The following is a 21,796-nucleotide window of genomic DNA, read 5'->3' on the forward strand; positions in this document are numbered from 1 at the left end:
AATGATTCGAATAGCAACATATTTCAAGTCAAAAGGTTATGGGTGCCCCATTACTGCACGCATAGAACCCAGGTTGATTTGGAGTCACCCCTAGCAAACTCAATTCCATCAAAAATCTCCTGCAATAATGGAAACTAATGTTCAAACAAACTAAAAATTATATTTATTTCAAAAAACCAGGAAATGGAAAATGTGTACCATAGTAATTAATCCATATGTTAAGTTATTTACTTAATTGCAGCAAAAGGAAAATTTGGCAGAAAATATATGGATGCACCTTCTAGAAGATCAAAATAGGAATAAGTTCATCATCAATGGAAGATGGAAGACAAAATGAAATAGCATGTTTTTAATATAAATGAGCATTGAATTCATGGTTCATCGTCCAATCTGACTTTCTGCCTACTCCATCCATCAATCTGCCTACGCCAGCGAATCCTCTACCGATGTTGAGTGTGTTAAGCTCCGTCGGATTCTCCTCTTCAATTTCAATATCCGTCGAAATGTTTAACTTCTACTTCCATAGATCAATGAAGTACAAACCCATGTGTTGTTGTTGATTGTCATTTACATAGATAAACTTGTAAGATTTACTTAAAACCCTAAATCCTCATCCAACATAATAGCACTTGGATAATATTCAAAATCCTAGAATACATAAGAAGGCATTGAGACGAGAATGTCTTACCTTAGCGGAGCAGCGAGATCGAAGGGGATAGGGTTTGAGAGAGAGTCGGAACCCTAAAAATTGGAGATATAAAATGAGGGTCAAAATTAGGCGATTTATATAATATGAAAGACGCATATTACATAATGCGCGTATATGTAATATGCGTCTTTCAATGTACGCATATTACATATTACGCGTAAGTGTAATTCGCGTAAGTGTAATACGCGTAAGTGTAATTCGCGTAAATGTAATACGCGTAAGTGTAATTCGCGTAAGTGTATTACGCGTAAGTGTAATTCGAGTAAGTGCAATTACAGGGGTAAAATTGACATTTCGCAGGGCAAAAAGGCCCATTTTGTAAACATTAGCAGACGCGGGCCTTTTTTGGAATTAAGCCACTTATGAGGGCCATTTCATCAAATTTCCCTATATATATATATGATTAAGGGTCTTGTTACTTTTTAGATTGAAATGATGTAACGTACTCCTAAATTAAACTCTCTATTTGTCACAATATAATAAATTTATTTAAAATATCACGTCAAATATTATATACACAATTAGTTTCCGATTATAATTTTTTGTTTTTCAAAAAAATTGTAATCGATCTAACCCTCTATTTTCATCCTCATAGGTTAATTTTAAGCTTTAGAATTTAATTTTGAAGATGTAATACCTTATATCTTTAAAGCTAATATTTTTATATAAAAGGCATGTAACAATGTTTGTCTCACCACATCAATTTGTTTTATTTTTTATTTTATCATGTTTCTCATTTGTTATAGGTGTTTTATTTCTATTAAGATAGTTAAACATATATACATTATTATTATTATTAAAATAAAGAAAAATTATTTATTTATCTCCTATTAATTAGATAAACTAGTGTAAAATTATTCATTCAATCAATAATATTTCTTCAAGTACTCAATCAAACAATTCTTGTTTATTTTATCAATTCTAAAATTCAATTCCGAAAATGATTTCAATGAAAGAACAATATCACTTCTCAGTTCTACCAATAATACCTGAAAGCTTAAAGTTTGATAAAAATAACTATATTTATTGAAAATCACAAGTTACTCCAATCATGATAGGTTATGATTTTATGGATATAATTGAAGGGAATCTTGAAACTTCTCCCAAATTTCTTCAAGAAACAAATGATCAAAATAATACAATTCAAATCAAGAATTCAAAATTTAAAAAATGGCGTATCCAAGATCAAAGAGTACTTACATGGCTCTTTTCAACATTGACCGACGAGATTCGTCAACAAGTCTCAAAATGATCTTCGGCACAAGAACTTTGGGAAACCCTAGAGAAAATCTATGTTTCTCAATCAAAGAGCCGACTATTTCAGTTACAAAGTCAACTCCTAAACGCACACAAAGGTAGTGACTTTCTTCATAACTTCATTCAACATATCAAAAACTTGTCAGATGCACTTATTGTTACCGGACAATATGTTTCTGATCAAGATCTGCAACTAACTCTACTTAACGGTCTTGGAGACGAGTTCGAGTCGATGATATGTGCTCTAACTTCCGGACAAGATCTATCGTTTAATGAGATGACAAACATCCTTCTAAATCATTAACAACGACTCATATTCAAGAAAAACAATTCATTATGAAAACATTTCGCCCTCAAACGTTTTGGCTAATGTTGCTTATATTTATGGGCATGGAGGCAAAAAGAACCAAAGACAGAACCAAGACAATAATCGTCCGCAATATAATTTTTGTCATAAAATTGGTCATCGCTCCGAAAGTTGTTTTTATAATCCATCTTGTCAAATATGTAATGTACAAGGACATAGTGCTCTCGAGTGCCCTCATTTTAATCATTCTACAAATCTGATGACAATGTTAGTTACATCGTCTACTATTATAGATCAAACTTGGTGTCCAGATTCAGGTGCTACCGACCATATTACTTTTGATCTTAATAATTTACACGTACATGCTCCTTATACAGGTACTCAAACTATTAAAGTCAGAAATTGTATGCCTCTAAATATTTATAATATTAGTACCACTAAAATATTAAATCAACAAAAATCTCTCTACTTACGTAATATCTTATGCGTTCCGGATATTACTAAAATATGATGAGTGTCGTGAGATTTTCATTAGATAATAACGTATTTTTTGAATTTCACCCGAATGTTTTTCTTATTAAAGACCGAGATACGAAGATAATGCTTCTTAAGGGATTATTCAAGTACGAACTTTATTGCATTAAACCTACTGAAAGTTCGTTTTCAACATGTTCTAATAAACAAGTGTTTATTGGTATTCGATCTCCAGCTCAAATTTGGCATTCACCACTTGGACATCCTTCTAGCGTTACTACATCTTTAGTTATATCACACTTTAAATTACCATTTTTAGGTAGTAATACTATTTCTTTTTGTGGATCATGTCAATATGAGAAAACACATAAACTACCTTTTTCGGCTTCAAAATCTACATCTATGACTCCTTTAGACCTAATTTATTCGGATGTTTGGGGAACTGCTCCTAAATTTTCGTCTACTGTTTCTTTCGGCATATTTTACATCGTTTATCTTGCTCACATACTAGTGAGAAAAACGATATTGCTGAACGAAAAAATCGTCATATTACGGAAACTAGTCTCACTTTATTGGCTCAGTTAAATTCCTTGAATTGATAAAATAAACAAGAACTATTTGATTGAGTTCTTGAAAAGAAAGATTGAAATAATATTATTGATTGAATTAATAATCTTTACAATAGTTTATCTATTTATAATAGTAATAGAGAAATAACTAAATTGAGAAAATATAGGATTTGGTTATTATATTTAGCCTAATTAATAGAAGATAAAATATAGGATTTGGTTATTATATTTAGCCTAATTAATAGGAGATAAATAAATAATTTCTCTTATTTATTTAATACTTTATCATCCCCCTTCAAGCGAAAAGGTGAGGCACAAACCGTGAGCTTGCTACGTAAAAGAGCAAATCGATGAGAAGAAAGACCTTTGGTGAAGATATCAGCCACTTGATCTTCAGTAGGAATATATTGGATGAGTAGTTGTTTACGAGCAACTTTTTCCCGAACAAAGTGAAAATCGATTTCAATATGTTTTGTGCGAGCATGAAATACCGGGTTTGCTGATAAGAATGCGGCACCAATATTATCACACCATAGAACCGGAGAAGAAGAAAGTGAAACTCGAAGTTCACTAAGTAGAGATTGAATCCAACAAAGATCAGCAGTCGTATATGCAAGAGCACGGTATTCAGATTCAGTACTAGAGCGAGCAACTACTTGTTGTTTCTTAGAATTCCAAGAAACGAGGTTGTCACCTAAAAAAATACAAAATCCAGTTGTTGAACGACGATCATCGGGACATCCTGCCCAGTCAGCATCAGAGTAGGCAGCAAGAGTGAATTGTGAATTTGGACGAAGAAAGATCCCATGACGAGGAGTATGACGAAGATATCGAAGAATACGTTTAACCGCTCCCCAATGAGAAGATGTGGGAGTTTGCATGAATTGACAAGCTCGATTGACAGCAAAGGCTAACTCAGGACGAGTTAGTGTAAGATATTGTAGAGCCCCTACTATACTACGATAGAGAAACGGATCAGATAAAGTATCACCATCATGTTTAGAAAGGGATGAGCCAGCAGAGACGGGAGTGTGTAATGGCTTTGCTTGAATCATATCAGCCCGAGTGAGAATATCGTCAATATACTTGGATTGAGAAAGAAATAAGCCATCTTTGGTACGAGTGGCTTCCATTCCAAGAAAGTAATGTAATTGACCTAAATCTTTAACAGGGAATAATTTATTTAATTGAAATATAATTTTTGTTAGAAACGATTTAGAGTTGCCTGTGAGAATAATATCGTCCACATATACTAAAAAGTATGCTGTTATTTGAGGTGCATGATACGTGAAGAGAGCCGTGTCAGATTTTGATTCTATGAAATCAAAAGATAGTAGAGCAGTCCGGAGAGTAGCATACCAGGCACGAGGAGACTGTTTAAGACCGTATATTGCTTTATGAAGTTTGCATATATGATTAGGAAAATCTGGATGGACAAAACCGGGTGGTTGTGCCATGTAAACTTCTTCTTGTAGAGACCCATGAAGAAATGCATTGCTAATATCAAGTTGATGAATGAACCATTGATAAGATATTGCCAAAGAAAGAATAACACGAATAGTAGTGGGTTTTGCCACAGGACTGAATGTCTCTTCATAATCAATACCTTGTTGTTGATGGAATCCTTTAGCCACGAGACGTGCTTTATGTCGATCAATAGACCCGTCAACTTTATGCTTGAGTTTGAAAACCCATTTACATCCAACAATATTATGAGATTGTGTACGAGGAATAAGAGACCATGTTTTATTCTGAATAAGAGCATTATATTCATTTGTCATGGCAAGACGCCATTGCGGATCCTTATTAGCTTTGGTAAAACATGTAGGTGTAGTAGCGGAAGAAGTAGCAATGAGAGCTGATGAGGACATAGACCGTGCTTTATTGCGTGTGATCATATGATGAGTAGAAGATGTAGGTGCATTAACTGTTGTGATAACTGGTTGTGTTGAAGGAACAGTAATAGTAGTAGAAGAAGATGTTATAGTGTTTGGTGATGTTGTTGAGGTCGAAGAGGGTGATGGTGAAGACGGTGAAGTGATATGAGATAATAGAGGTGGTATTGGTAAATTAAGTATAGTTGTTGGAAGAGATGTCTCGTTATCTTCTTGTGGTTTAGACAAGCGCACAAGGTCCTTATTTTTGAAAGGAAAAGTGAGTTCGTCAAAAGTGACATGTCGAGAGATAAATATTCGTCCAGACGGAATGTGAAGACACTTATAACCTTTATGAGATGAGCTGTAACCAAGGAAACTGCATTCAGTAGTATGAAAATCGAGTTTGTGTTGATTGTACGGCCGTGTGAGTGGATAACAAGAACACCCAAATGTCTTCAAAAAACCATAATCAGGAGAAGAGTGAAATATAGTCTCGAATGGTGAACGTTGATGTAATGTCGGAGTAGGAAGACGATTGATAAGATATGTGGCTGTTTCAAAAGCCTCACTCCAATAATGTAGTGGCATAGATGCATGAGCCAATAAAGTGAGACCAGTTTCCGTAATATGACGAATTTTTCGTTCAGCAATGCCATTTTGCTCACTAGTATGTGGGCAAGATAAACGATGTAAAATACCATGATTATCTGTTAATGATTTGAAATTTCTATATTCTCCTCCCCAATCAGTTTGCAATATTTTTATTTTACGACTAAATAAATTTTCAACAAGTCGAAGAAAGTTGATAAACGTATTCAAAACATCCGACTTTTTCTTTAGCGGATATATCCACGTGAATTTGCTAAAATCATCCACAAAATGTACGAAATAACGACAACCATTAGATGAAAATTCAGGAGCAGGTCCCCAAACATCTGAATGAATTAGGTCTAAAGGAGCCATAGATGTAGATTTTGAAGCTGAAAAAGGTAGTTTATGTGCTTTCCCATATTGACATGATCCACAAAAAGAAATAGTATTACTACCTGAAACTGGTAATTTAAAGTGTGATATAACTAAAGATGTAGTAGCGCTAGAAGGATGTCCAAGTCGTGAATGCCAAATTTGAGCCGGAGATCTAATACCAATAAATGCTTGTTTATTAGAACATGTTGAAAACGAACTTTCAGTAGGTTCAACGCAATAAAGTCCGTCCTTGAGTAATCCCTTAAGAAGCACTATCTTCGTATCTCGGTCTTTAATAAGACAAATATTTGGGTGGAATTCAAAAAATACGTTATTATCTGATGAAAATCTCGCGACACTCATCAAATTTTTAGTAATATTCGGAACGTGTAAGATATTACGTAAGTAGAGAGATTTTTGTTGATTTAAAATTTTAGTCGTACCAATATTATAAATATTCAGAGGCATACCGTTTCCGACTTTGATAGTTTGAGTACCTGTATAAGGAGCATGTACATGTAGATTATTAAGATCGGAAGTAATATGGTCGGTAGCACCTGAATCTGGACACCAAGTGGGATCTACAATAGTAGACGATGTAACTAACATTGTCGTAGGATTTGTAGAAGGATTAAAACGAGGGCACTCAAGAGCACTATGTCCTTGTACATTACATATTTGACAAGATGGATTATAAAAACAACTTTCGGAGCGATGACCAATTTTATGACAAAAATTACATTGCGGACGATTATTGTCTCGGTTCTGTCTTTGGTTCTTTCCGCCTCCATGCCTATAAATATAAGCAACATTCGCCGAAACGTTTGAGCGCGAAATATTTTCATAATGGAATTTTCTTTTCTTGAATATGAGTCGTTGTTCATAATTTAGAAGTATGTCTGTCATCTCATTAAACAATAGATCTTGTCCGGAAGTTAGAGCACATATCATCGGCTCGAACTCGTCTCCAAGCCCGTTGAGTAGAGTTAGTTGCAGATCTTGATCAGAAACATATTGTCCGGCAGCAATAAGTGCATCTGATAGGTTTTTGATGTGTTGAATGAAGTTAAGAAGAGAATCACTACCTTTGTGTGCGTTTAGGAGTTGACTCCGTAACTCAAATAGTCGGCTCTTTGATTGAGAAACATAGATTTTCTCTAAGGTTTTCCAAAGTTCTTGTGCCGAAGATGATTTTGAGACTTGTCGACGAATCTCGTCGGTCAATGTTGAAAAGAGCCATGCAAGTACCCTTTGATCTTGGATACGCCATTGTTTAAACTTTGGATTCTTGATTTGAATTGCATTATTTTGACCATCTGTTTCTTGAAGAAATTTGGGAGGAGTTTCAAGATTTCCTTCTACTATATCCATAAAATCATAACCTATCATGATTGGAGTAACTTGTGATTTCCAATAGATATAATTATATTTATCAAGCTTTACGCTTCCAGATATTATTGGTAGAACTGAGGAGTGATATTGTTCTTCCATTGAAATCGTTTTCGGGAGTTTTCCCTTATACGCTCTGATACCAAGTTAAATTCCTTGAATTGATAAAATAAACAAGAACTATTTGATTGAGTTCTTGAAAAGAAAGATTGAAATAATATTATTGATTGAATTAATAATCTTTACAATAGTTTATCTATTTATAATAGTAATAGAGAAATAACTAAATTGAGAAAATATAGGATTTGGTTATTATATTTAGCCTAATTAATAGAAGATAAAATATAGGATTTGGTTATTATATTTAGCCTAATTAATAGGAGATAAATAAATAATTTCTCTTATTTATTTAATACTTTATCAGGCTCATGCATTTATGCCGCATTCTTATCAGCAAACCCGATATTTCATGCTCGCACAAAACATATTGAAATCAATTTTCACTTTCTTCGAAAAAAAGTTGCCCCTAAATAACTACTCATCTATTACAATCCTACTGAAGATCAAGTGGCTGATATCTTCACAAAATATCTTTTTTCTCATCGATTTGCTCTTTTACGTAGCAAACTCACGATTTGTTTGTGCCCCACTTTTTTTTGCTTGAAGGGGATGATAAAGTATTAAATAAATAAAATAAATTATTTATTTATCTCCTATTAATTATATTAATTAGGCTAAATATACTAATTATTTCTTAAATTTCTTTATTTTTTTTATTACTATTTATATAAACTATTATAAAGATTATTCATTTAATCAATAATATTATTTTAATCTTTCTAGAAATCAAACTATACTCTTAACCCTTCATAAGTTTTACATTTTTTTCCCGTAACTTTATATTTATTTTATTAGTTAATTTAGTACATATACCCTACCTAACTATCCATATTTTTCCCCTTTATTACAAATATTGTCACTCAATTAAACAATTAATATACACAATTAAAAACATTAATTCACTCACTTACTCGAACCATTTATCTGGTTACTCATCTTCCATTCACTTTTTCACAATATACCCACCTTTTCATTCATTTTTCCAAAATACACACTTTTCTCATTAAACTAATAAATTAACCCACTAATTACATATTTCTCCCACTAAACTTAATAATTAAGTAATTTTATAAACATAATATACATAATTAAAATTAATAATATTTTATTAAATTATTAAAACAAAATTTAAATATTATATATTAAAATAAAATACATTATATAAATATTAAAATAAAATATATTAAATAAATATTAACATATTTTATCTTTATTTAATTTTATAAATATAATATTTATAATCAAAATTAAACATATTAAATTAAACAATTCAAATAAATATTATAAATTAAAATAAAATATATTACATAAAAAATAAAATAAAATAAATAAAATAAAACTTTATTTATCTTTATACATATTATTTTATTCTTACATATTTATTTGAATTATTCATTTTTATTTTTATTTAATTTTATAAATATATTATATTTGAATTTGACATGAAAATTTTTAATTGGTTAAAAAATAATTCAATTCTATTATACAACTTATTTATCTTTTTATATTTTATTTTAATATTTATATAATTAATATTTAATTTTATTTAATTTTATTTAATTTTAAAAATATAATATATAATTAAAATTAAATTTGTAGTGGTAAAACTTCCTACTCGTCATTAAGAATGATAAATGTAATTTAAATTAATTAATTCAAATAAATATTATAAACTAAAATAAAATACTTTCGATAAATATTAAAATAAAATGTATATTTTACCTATGTAGTTTAATTTTATTTATATAACTTTATTATAATGTAGTGTATATTTATTTAAATTATTTAATTTAATATGCAGATAAAATATATTAATATTTATTCGAGAATTTTAATTATTAAAAAATGTTTAATTAATGAGTTAATTATGAGTTTAGAGAGAAGGGGTGTATTTTGAAAAAATAATAGAAAAGTGGGTATATTTGAAAAAAGTAAATGAAAAGGGGCATATAGGGAAATGGTTATACTTACTCTTCTCACTCCTCAATTAAAATTCTATATTCTCTAACTATCACTAGTGTCGACGTATACATATATATTCTGGTGTCTATATCGAAAAAGTTGATGGTTAATTTGAATATATATTTGAAAGTAAATTGATATTTAAGTCGGATGGTGGGTTGACTCATCCATAAACTGAAAATGGTTAAAAATAAAATTAAATATATATGAGAGTAAATTGATACTTGAGTTGGATTATGGGTTGACCCTCTCATAAACTAAAAACGGTTAAAAATAAAATTAAAAATGTTATGTGCATGTTTCGAACTTGCAACATAACAAAATAAGTACAACTCATTAACCATTTAGACTAACAACACTTTATATTTTAAATTCAACACAAAATTTTATGAACGCGGAACATTTTATCAATTTAAGTTTAACTTTTTAACTAATTAATATATATATATATATATATATATATATATGCTTAATTTTTAAAGTGTCCGGATTGCCGGGTCGAGAGATGTGGTTAATTTGGATATATATGTGAGAGTAAATGGATACTTGTGTCGGATTGTGGGTTGACCCGCTCATAAACTTAAAACCGTTAAAAATAAAATTAAAAATGTTATATGTATATTTCGAACTTGTAATCTAACAAAACAAGTACAACATTTTAACCAACTAGGCTAACAACACTTTATATTTTAAATTAAACACCAAATTTGATGAATGCGAGGCATTTTAACAATATAAGTTCAACTTTTTAACTAACTAACTAATCTATATATATATATATATATATATAATGATATTTAATTTTTAAAGTGTCCGAATATATATATGTGAGAGTAAATTGATACTTGTTGGATTGTGAGTTGACCCGTCTATAAACTTAAAATAGTTAAAAATAAAATTAAAAATGCTATATGTATGTTTTTAACTTGCAACCTAACAAAATAAGTACAACCCTTTAACTAACTAGACTAACAATACTTTATATTTTAAATTTAACACCAAATTTTATAAACGCGAGATATTTTAACAATTTAAGTTCAATTTTTTAACTAACTAACTAATATATATATATATATAATGATGCTTAATTTTTAAAATGTCTGGATTGCCGAGTCGAGATCTGTGGTTAATTTGGATATATATGTATGTTTGAAACTTGCAACATAACAAAACAAGTAGAACCTTTTAACCAACTAAGCTAACAACACTTTATATGTTAAATTCAACACCAAATGATGAACGCGGGACATTTTAGCAATATAAGTTTAACTTTTTAACTAACTAATCTATATATATATATATATATATAATGATGCTTAATTTTTAAAGTGTCTGAATTGTCGAGTCAAGAGTTGTGGTTAATTTGGATATATATGTGAGAGTAAATGGATATTTGGGTCGGATTGTGGGTTGACCCACCCATAAACTTAAAACGGTTAAAAATAAAATTAAAAAACTATAAGTATGGTTCAAACTTGCAACCTAACAAAATAAGTACAATCCTTTAACTAATTAAGCTAATAATATTTTATATTTTAAATTTAACACCAAATTTGATGAACGCAGGACATTTTAACAATATAAGTTCAACTTTTTAACTAACTAATCTACATATATATATTGATGCTTAATTTTTAAAGTGTTCGGATTGTCGGGTCGAGAGTTGTGGTTAATTTGGATATATATGTGAAAGTAAATGGATACTTGGGTCGGATTGTGGGTTGACCCGCCCATAAACTTAAAACGGTTAAAAATAAAATAAAAAATTTTATATGTATGTTTCGAACTTGCAACCTAACAAAACATACAACTCTTTAACCAAGTGTGATTAGGATGTTGTTTGTCGAGGGATAATATGTCGGTATCAATTGAAAGTGGTTAAACAAATATGAATCAAATATTTGATTGATCAAAGTGTGAGGTCACAATGTTAAATATTAAAAAATATGAATCAAATATTTGATTGACAAAGTGAAAGTGTAATATTACGAGATGAGAGGTTCATTTGGAAAAAAATATGTGTGAAAATATGTTTTTTTACTAAAGTGAATAAAATGTGAAATGAGAGCGTTCTATGTTTTATTTTAATATATTATTCGTAATTTATTAAGAATTTTAAATATTGAATACATATTATTATAATTTTTTTAAATATATTTTGTTTTTATTTTTATCGTGTGCATCGCACGGAATTTTTCTGTGCGAACTAATAATATTTAATTCAATTGTATAATTTATATATATATATATATATATATATATATTTTAAAATAACTTTAAAATTGATGAACATATAATATTTCTAATAATATAACTTTAACATTTCAAATAATTAAATTAAAATTATTTTTTTTTTTATATAATTTTTTTATATATAACTGTTAGTCATATTAATTATATATTCATATATATATATTTATAAAAAAAAATCAACAAGATTAAGTGTGGTAATGGTTAAATATTCTTTTTATATAATAAAGCTCGATAAAGAAGAGATGGTATGTTTGCTAACGAAAGTGACTTATAAGTGGATTAAAATAAGATTGTTGGTTGGGTAATATATAATATGTTTGCTAACGAAAGTGACTTGGTAGGGGTATTAAAATAAGATTGTTGGTTGACCAAAAGCTCGGTAAAGAAGAGAGAATATGTTGCTTGATTGACGAAAATGAGCCGGTAAGTAAGTGAGGATAAAATTGTTATTTTGTTTTTAGCCGTACAAATATACGGAAACCTCACTAGTTTTCTCTAAATATACCATCGACTAGAAGGAATCTAATTCATTTGTTATTCTTACTATGAGCGACATCCATTCGTGCTCGCATGTTAGGATTGAGCTAGAATCAGTCAATTTCTAGCTCTTGATCTCTTTTTCTTTAGTCTTTCCAATTTTTTTCACTCTTTATCTATTCATTTTTTTTTCCGTCTTCACATCAATCTCATTCAGAAGAGACTTGCAGTTATTAAAAATTATTTTCACTTTTATAATAACTATTATTTTTGCTTTTTATTTAACTTTGATTTCTTTTTACCTTAAAGAAATCCATCAACAAAGAAAGGAAAAAAACTATTCTATTGGTTAACTCATTGATAAGTAAGTCTAGTTCATTCCTTTTTTCATGTATTAAAAGAAATTTATGCTTATATACGAAACTTATGTTTCGATTATTCTATACATAGATTGGATGAATAAATAATACCGATTGATGAAAAAGACAAGTTTAATAAATTATATATAATAAAAGTGTATTATATATAATATTGAAAGAGATAAAAAAAAATGATTAATATATTATATATAATAAAAGTAATATTAAGGATATAATAATTAGTTTAATATAAAAAGAAATAAAAATGATTAATATATTATTTATAATAAAAGTATATTATACTTAATATTGAAATAGATAAAAAAAAAGGTTAATATATTATTAATAATAAAAATAAATATTATAGATATAATAATTAGTATATTATAATATATAATATTTATATATTATATATTATATATTACGAATAAAAATGGTTAATATATTAAAAATTTATTATATATAAAATTGAAAGATAAAAAAATGTTCATATATTTTATATAATAAAAGTATAATATATATAATATATAAAGAGAAATAAAAAGTTAATATATTTATTATTTATAATATGAAGAGAAAAAAATATATATTATATATAATATGTTTTGAGAAAAAAAAAATTATAAGATTAATAATATGTATTATAATATATAAAAAAAATTAATAAATTTTTGCTTTAAGTTAGATTCTTTTTATAATAATGTTTTATAATAATGTTAGAATCTTGTTACACTTGCACCCAAATAATTTAAATATATATAATAATTAATAGAAAATATTATTTGTTAATTAGCTTATATCTACTAACACAAACACAGTGTAAACTCTATTTTGTGGGATGATTGACTTCGACATATAAATGGAATGAAAAAGAAGACTAAAGTAAATTTTCATTATTAAATTCTTATGTTTCATATTGAATTTTATCATCTATTTAATTGATTTTTCATTTTTTTAGAAAGAGAAGACATACTAAAAAATTTTGTTATCAATATCTACCTCTTAAAGTAAGTTAAATTTTAGTTATTTGTTTTAACATTTATTTTTTATATTAATTATTTTTAATATTAAACATTTCATATTATTAAATGCAGGTAATTGTACGTGTGTTATGATTGAAGAACCTGAGTTAAAAAAGATTAATATATTGAATGTTCAAACAATTTATATAGTTATATAGTTTTGTTCTTTGATTTTTGAATTTTATGTTTTAGAATTTTGATTAGTAATGGTAATTTAATATTTTGGATTATCATGTTTTAAAATTTTGAATAGTTACGATTGTTTCATATTTTAATTTTGAAATATCATGTTTTAAATGTTTAATATGTATGAAAGTTTGATATTTTAATTTTACAAATAAATTTGGTTCGAGTTCGAGCTCAAGTTTGAGTTTGAAAATTCAATTTTTGTTCAAACTTTCGAGTCGAGCCGAGCTTATAGGTAATATAGTCGAGTCGAACTCGAGCTAAAATTTATAAGCTCGTTCGAGTTCGAGTTCGAGTTGAACTAATAAATACTTAATCGAGTTGAACTCAAACTTCAGCAAACTTGAGCTCGGCTCATTTGCAGCCGTAATTTCAATGATGAATTTAAATAACTTATTTAACTTCATAGTTGTGAGAAAAATATTAAGTCTAAAACACCAATCAACTTTACAGTATTAAAAAACTTTTGTATAAGTAAAAATTATCTAATACAAGATAAGTAATCATTTAAAGCTTCTTTGAGGAAGTAAGTTTTTGGGTTTTAATGGAGTTTTTTTTCTAAAAACCTTTATTTGATAAATTATAAAAAAAATTGGTTTTTAAAATTTGAGGACTAATTTAGTCTTGTTGAGAGAATAGAGTGAATGTGAGAGAATTGTGGAGTAAAGAGAAAATGATAAAATAATTTAAAGAGAGAGGATAATTTTGATATTTAAATGAATAAAGTTAATGATAGATAATTGATGAGATGTTTGAGTTTTGAAATAAAAATTAGGTTTTTATCCCCAATAACTAAACATCAAACAATCCCTTAGTTCAAAATAAAGAGATATCTTTACAAATTAGGAGAGAGTTTATGTACAAAATTTGAAAATTTTATTTTATTTTATTTTAAGTAACTCTATTTTCTAACTACATGAACCTTCTTTGCTATTAAGAACGAGATAAGACAAATTCGATAAATGATTACCAACACAATTAAAAGTAAAACAATCAATATTTACAAGTATTATTCGAGACAAGACAAATTCGATAAATGATCACTAACACAATTGAAATATGAACAATTAATATTTATAAGTATTTCAAGACTAAAGAACTTCAATAAATGGTTATCAACACAATTGAAATAGAGAACAATCAATTGAATTACATACAACCCACTCAACTCAATTTGACTAAATAAAAGTTATACCAAACAAATAGACTAATTCAAATTTTAGTGGTCCAAAAAGAAAGAAACGAGAGACCATTTGAAATTAAAAAATCATCATTTTATTTTTTTAATAAAAAGTTAATTCTTATTTATTTCAAACCAAAAGTTTATATATATATATATATATATATATATATATATATATATATATATATATATATATATATATATATATATATATATATATATATATATATATATATATATATATATATATATATAAAATAATATCTTCAAAATCAAAATAATTAATTAAATTGACCCATTTTCAAAATATAATATAATAGTAATAAAATTTAGTCACATATAAATAAATAATTTTTATATATTAAAATTTATAATTGAGTTTCAAAATATAAAATAAAATTATAATATTTTTATATAAAATATAACATAAAATATTTCATAACATAAGTTTATATATTTTTAAATAATTTGGTATAATATATATATATATATATAAATAAATAAATAAAGGGTTTTATTATTTTTTATATTTTGTTTTATTAATATCTACAATCACATAATTTAAATTATTAATAAAATTTGAGATAAATAAAATTGGAAGTGAATGTTTGAAGAGGCGTGCTCTTAGTTTCTGCATAGCTGTCCTCCGAAACCCTAGAGAGAGCCTCCGTCAGAGGAAGAAGAAGAAGAAGAAGCAACAATGGTGTGTATACGCAAGGCGACGCTAGATGATCTCCTGGCGATGCAAGCTTGTAACCTCTTATGTCTTCCTGAAAACTACCAGATGAAGTATTACCTCTACCACATCCTTTCCTGGCCACATCTCCTCTACGTCGCCGAAGATTACGGAGGCAAGATTGTCGGCTATGTCTTAGCCAAAATGGAAGAAGAAACCACTGAATGTCATGGCCATATTACATCCCTCGCCGTCCTTCGCACTCATAGGAAACTCGGCCTTGCAACTAAGCTCATGACTGCTGCACAAAACGCCATGGAACAGGTCTTTGGAGCTGAATATGTCTCCCTTCATGTAAGGAAGAGCAATCGAGCGGCCTTTCATTTGTATACTGAGACTTTAGGGTATCAGATTAATGATATTGAAGCTAAGTATTATGCTGATGGAGAAGATGCTTATGATATGAGAAAGGAATTGAAGGGAAAGAGTCATCATCAACATGGCCACGGCCATCATCATCATCACCATGGAGGTGGGTGCTGCTCTGGTGAGACTAAGCCGCAGAGGAAAGCTTCTACTTCAGCGGATTGATCTTAACTGAAGGGGGTAAAGCAAAATTTATTATTATTATTTTGAATTCTGATACACTTGAATGAATGTTTTGAAATTTGTTGCATTTCTTCATGTTTAAGAACTTCCTTATGAAGTTGTGTGCTGATGATGAACAGTTTGGAATTTCCAGTTTCTGAGATGATTTTGGAACTATGAATTGCATATGCATATACAGCTTATGCAGGTTTCTTTAACTGTCTAGCTAATCAAAACATGTTAGGATGGCTAGATCCTTTCTGAGTCCTATGATTTGTCTTCTTCCTTACATCATAGTTCTGTTGTTATCTTCTATCTGCAATCATATACATGTCATTCAAATATGTTAGAAACTTCTATTCAAAGACTCTCACTTTTCCCCCAAAATTCAGTAAACCCATAATCCTGAAAACCTATTGAATGTCTGATACAGTTACAGTCCTTAATCTTCATGTTACATGTTATCTAGAGAATTTTGGTACTTGAAATGATGTAATTATTTAATTCTGTTGTTATCTTCTGTCTGCAATCATATGACATGCCATTCAAATATGTTAGAAACGTCTATTCAAGGACTCTCACTTTATCTCCAAAATTCAACAAACCCATAATCCTGAAAACCTTTGAATGTCTGATACAGTTACAGTTCTTAATCTCCATGTTACATGTTATCTAGAGAATTTTGGTACTTGAAATGATGTAATTGTTGTCTTTTCTTCTTCAATTGATACCTAGTTTCTAAAGAAATTCATTACATTTCTTGTGCTATGGATCCAAATCTAGATATGGTTGAGAAACCATTCAATTTCTGGGTTGAGATTCAAATGTGTTAGAAATGTGTGACAGGTTGTGATACACATGAAACAATACAACTGTCAATCGCCTCCTATATAGATCTCAACTGTCCGATTTGCATCGAAAAATATGAAATGGGTTTTCACATGAAACTTATATGGTCAATAATTCCCTGGTGATGAAGTTATTGTCATCCTTGTTGGCCATTTGATATAGCTATGTTTCTATGGGCTTTGTTTCACATATTTGGCTTTTATAGACCTAATCTGATCCCCATTTCGAATAGACCAAAAGTTAATATTGATTTTCACTGTTGTTGAAATGAGTTGGAGTTATGCTAGTTTCTTTTACATATAATAATTTTGGTTAAAAGAATAAAATATAATTTATAAATATTATTATTTGTTAGGGTCTGTAAGATTAATTAGTAATAAATTGAATGTTAGCGTAAAGAGAATATTTATTGCTGGCTGAAGGTAGATAATCTGTATGTGAGGTTTTTCAATAGCAGTAAGAATGTATGATTTGTAGCCATTGTAAGCCAAATGGGTTTGTGTGCTAATAGTGGTAATATCAAATATATAAAGATAGTATCAATTCTTATAACAGAAAACAGGATTAAGTATATGGAGCTTCAGTTGCAGCTAGGTCTAGAGTGAAATTATGAGCGTTACGTCTTTGATTATCAACTACAATTAAGAAGAATAGTAAAGAATGAGAGTCGTTAAAATTGGCCAAAGAGTTGTTAAAATTAGCATATTGAAAGATCAATTGGCCAAAATAGCTATGAGCAGTTGGACTGAATCTGTAACCTTTAAACTAAAAGTTACTAAGGAACCACTCATCAATTGGCCAAAATAGCTATGATGTTGTGCTCAACTTGAAATATGATCATGAAGTTGGAAGTACTAGAAATTCAAAAAGATTTATTTTGACTAATTAGATAGATCAATAAAACAACAGCAGCTGCTGCAACATGAGCTGAATTGTTATTATAACAATTCATGTAATTAAGATCCACTCATGACTTATGTAATAAGCTACACTAAGTAAGAAATGTAGAACAATTAGTTCATAAGGTCCGCCATTGTATAACCATTTATCAACGGATGTCGCTTCCTATATCGGATAGAAATAATGACACTTAAAATAATGTTGTTTCCATAAAGTAGAGATATAAGAACAGGTTCACGAATACCATCCATATCTATTGGAAAAGAAGCCACGAAGACAATAATAAATTAAGAAGTTGCAGTCAACAAGGTACCAAACCATCTTGATATCAAATGTAAAGACGTTTTTTTGGTGTTACAGAAGTGACCCCATATGCTTTCGCAACATATGCCTTTTCAGAAATAGAAAATAGAAAGTTTGTTATTTAACCATATAACATGATTTATATGCTCGTGTCAATTAATATATTTATTTTGATTTTTCAGTTTATACCTATTATATTATGTTTGTTAGTAAATAAATAAAGTAAATTATAAAAACAAATATAAGCTTTTAAACATAAGATTTTTATATGAGAAGAGGATGAGTTGTCTGGAATTGGAATCTAGAACTAGTCAAATGGAAAAAGAAAGAACCCTTCCAATGCTTGCATTTTTTATTGCACAAAGTTTTCTCAATGTATCCCTCTAAAACTCAAAAACTCAGTTCTTTCTCTCTATATAATTAAAAAAAATGAATAATTATAATTATTTTTTTTATTATCTCATTATCATCTAAATTTTTATCATCATTTAAAATATTTTAATTTTTTTCCGTAGGAAAAATATAGATTACACCGTATAATAACAAATTATTTAAAGCCAAATCAATGATACAAAAAGTCCAAATTCAAATTTGACTTTCATAGAATCTTCACAAAGTGGAAGAAATATTTTGGAATTTTAAAGTAAAACTTATTTTTCCTCCCAAAATAATTCTTCTAAGCTACATCTATTCTAAACATCTTATATATTTTTCTGTTGAGAAAAGATCTAATATAAACACACGATATAACAAGGATATAGAGATAAAGTGGTAAAGAATAATAAAGAACACAAGATATAACGATGTTCGACCAACAATGTCTACATCATCGAGGAGTCGTCCATTCTATTGATTTTCCATGGAATAATGGTCCAAGTAACCTTAGGTTACAATGTCTTTATTTATAGGAGTACATCAAAAGGCACAAAGACTAAATTACTACTCCTAAGCCCAATAAAGGCTTAAATCCCGTTATAATATATAAACTCTAATAAAATATGAGCCAAAAACTCAACAATCTCCACCTTGGACGAATACCGCGATTATTGAGATTTGATGAATAAATTACAAATTCAACAATCTGCACCTTGACGAATTTCACGTCCCTTAGGAAATACACGAGTCGTATCCATCAATCTCCACCATGACAAAAGTCAAGCCATCAAAAAACAAGTGGGTTCAACACTTCAATCTTCACATTTGCTCGAGCCATTATCGGATAACTTTTCGTACCTCCACTTTCACTCAAGAGCCCTTAGAAGAATAACAATCTCCAACATTATGTATATCGCGCCATCAAAATGTTATGAGCCACACATCAATCTTCACTGTTCGAGCCATTCACGAGATAATTACCTCCATTTCCGCTTAAAAGCCCCTTAGAAGATAAAATCATAGAGTTTATAATACCAAGTGATTTTGGCAACTATGCTACTTTAGCGACTAGAGACATTCAACAACTCTTCCCAATCTTTGTTCATACCCGTTGACATATGCGGAAACTAGAATTAACAATTCTTTATTATGTCAAAATAATCTTTACCTTTGTTTTCCACAAACCGAGTGTCTTATTTTCCAAGTCCAACAATTAACTGAAACCAAAATACTAATTAGACCCAAGATGAACTTCTTTCGTCTACTTTTTCAAAATCAGATATCTATCAAAACTGAGAACACCTAAAACAAACTTACATCGTCTACTTCCTCAAAATAAGATATCGATTAAAAATGAGAAGACCAAAGACGAACATTTATCGTCTACTTCATAACAAATAAATTAGGCTATCACGGCATCTCTTTTCTCTAGCTCAAGATCTGACAAAGTATTTGTCACCCATCTTGTCTTGAACGTTGCATACTCAACCAACTTGAACCTCATACTTTTCATTGAACAAATTAGCTTGCAATCTGCTAGTTTCTTGAATCCAAAAACGCCTATCAATCCAAGAATATTATTTCAATAGAATAATGATAGGGGGAGCGAAAGTTTTACAACGAATATGTAGCGAAGTGATGTGGAAGAGTGACTAGACATGATGACTAAGCATAATTTCAAATGTTTATTTATCTCTTATATTCATTAATAATTTCTCTCTTCTCCTCATTAATAATTTATTTTTTCTTTTCAATCTTTATTAATAATTTATTTTAAATATTAATAGGGACAGTAATAAATCAAATAAAAATAATAAAATATATATTTTTAAATATATATTATATTTAATAAATATATATTTAAGAGAATAAAAAATTAAATATAAACAATTTTTTTTAATTAATTATTTTTCCATTCTCTCTTTAATTTTTTTTCATATTTTAGTTTTTTTTATAAAATGTATTATAAATTCAATCATTTAACTCAAAATGTTATATATTATCTCCTTCTTATTATCGAGTTTTTTTTTTATTTATGTTAAATATTAATAATTGATTGTTCGAGTTATATTTATTTTGAATATTAATATGTATGATTTGAGTTATGACAAATTCTTATTTTCCCTATTTTAACTCATTTTAAAAATAAATAAAATAAATAAATTATTAACTCAAATATATATATAAATATAAGAATTTCAAATGTTTATTTATCTCGGTCCTATTCATTAATAATTTCTTTCAATTCTCTTTATTAATAATTTATTTTTTATCTCTTCAATCTTAATTAATAATTTATTTATATTAATAATTTGTAAATATATGTTTATATATTTTATTATTTAATTTATTTATTTAAAAACAAATTAAAATAATAATAGGGACAATAATAAATAAAATAAATAAATAACCAAATATATATTTTCAAATATATATTATATTTGATAAATATATATTTAAGAGAATAATAAAATAAATATGAAAATTCTTAATTTTTTTAATTAATTATTTGCGTTAATAATTTATTATCTCTGTTAATATTTAAAATAAATTATTAATAAAAATTAAATAGATAAAAATTAAATTATTAATGAAGAGAAGAAAAAAAAATTATTAATGAAAAGAGATAAATAAACATTTAAAACTATGCTTATGGGCTAATCAACAGTCCACATCACTTCACTAGCTGCAAAACTTTTGTTCCCCTATCATTACTCATTTTAATATTCACTATCTCTCTTCAATTGTCTTCATCAATGCTTCAAATGATTCTCTATAGTTTCTCCGAAAGAAATTGCGAATATCCTTCCATTTGAATTAATCGAACCTCTCATCTAGCCCCTTTTTTATGACTAGGAATCTTATTCAAAGTCTCAATCATCTCCTTGATAAGATGACAAATTAATCATCTCATTCATCAAAACTATGATCCACAATGTACAGACAATTAAGATAGAACATATGAAGTGACAAAATCATAACTTCGAATTAACCG

The 21,796-nt window shown here is 28.1% G+C and overlaps 1 protein-coding gene across 1 annotated transcript; it reads left to right on the forward strand.

Moving 5' to 3' along the window:
• Positions 1–15,709: 15,709 nt before the first annotated feature.
• On the forward strand, positions 15,710–16,551 carry LOC124921529 (N-terminal acetyltransferase A complex catalytic subunit NAA10-like). Its single transcript, XM_047462200.1, has one exon. The coding sequence runs from the start codon at positions 15,811–15,813 to the stop codon at positions 16,375–16,377; it is 567 nt and encodes a 188-aa protein (XP_047318156.1). The 5' UTR covers positions 15,710–15,810; the 3' UTR covers positions 16,378–16,551.
• Positions 16,552–21,796: the final 5,245 nt, after the last annotated feature.

This window comes from Impatiens glandulifera, chromosome 1 (genome assembly GCF_907164915.1).
Source record: "Impatiens glandulifera chromosome 1, dImpGla2.1, whole genome shotgun sequence".
Taxonomy (NCBI): Eukaryota; Viridiplantae; Streptophyta; class Magnoliopsida; order Ericales; family Balsaminaceae; genus Impatiens; species Impatiens glandulifera.

Coding starts and splice junctions, on each gene's coding strand:
- LOC124921529 (XM_047462200.1), top strand. CDS start 15,811: ATGGTGTGTATACGCAAGGCGACGCTAGATGATCTCCTGGCGATGCAA.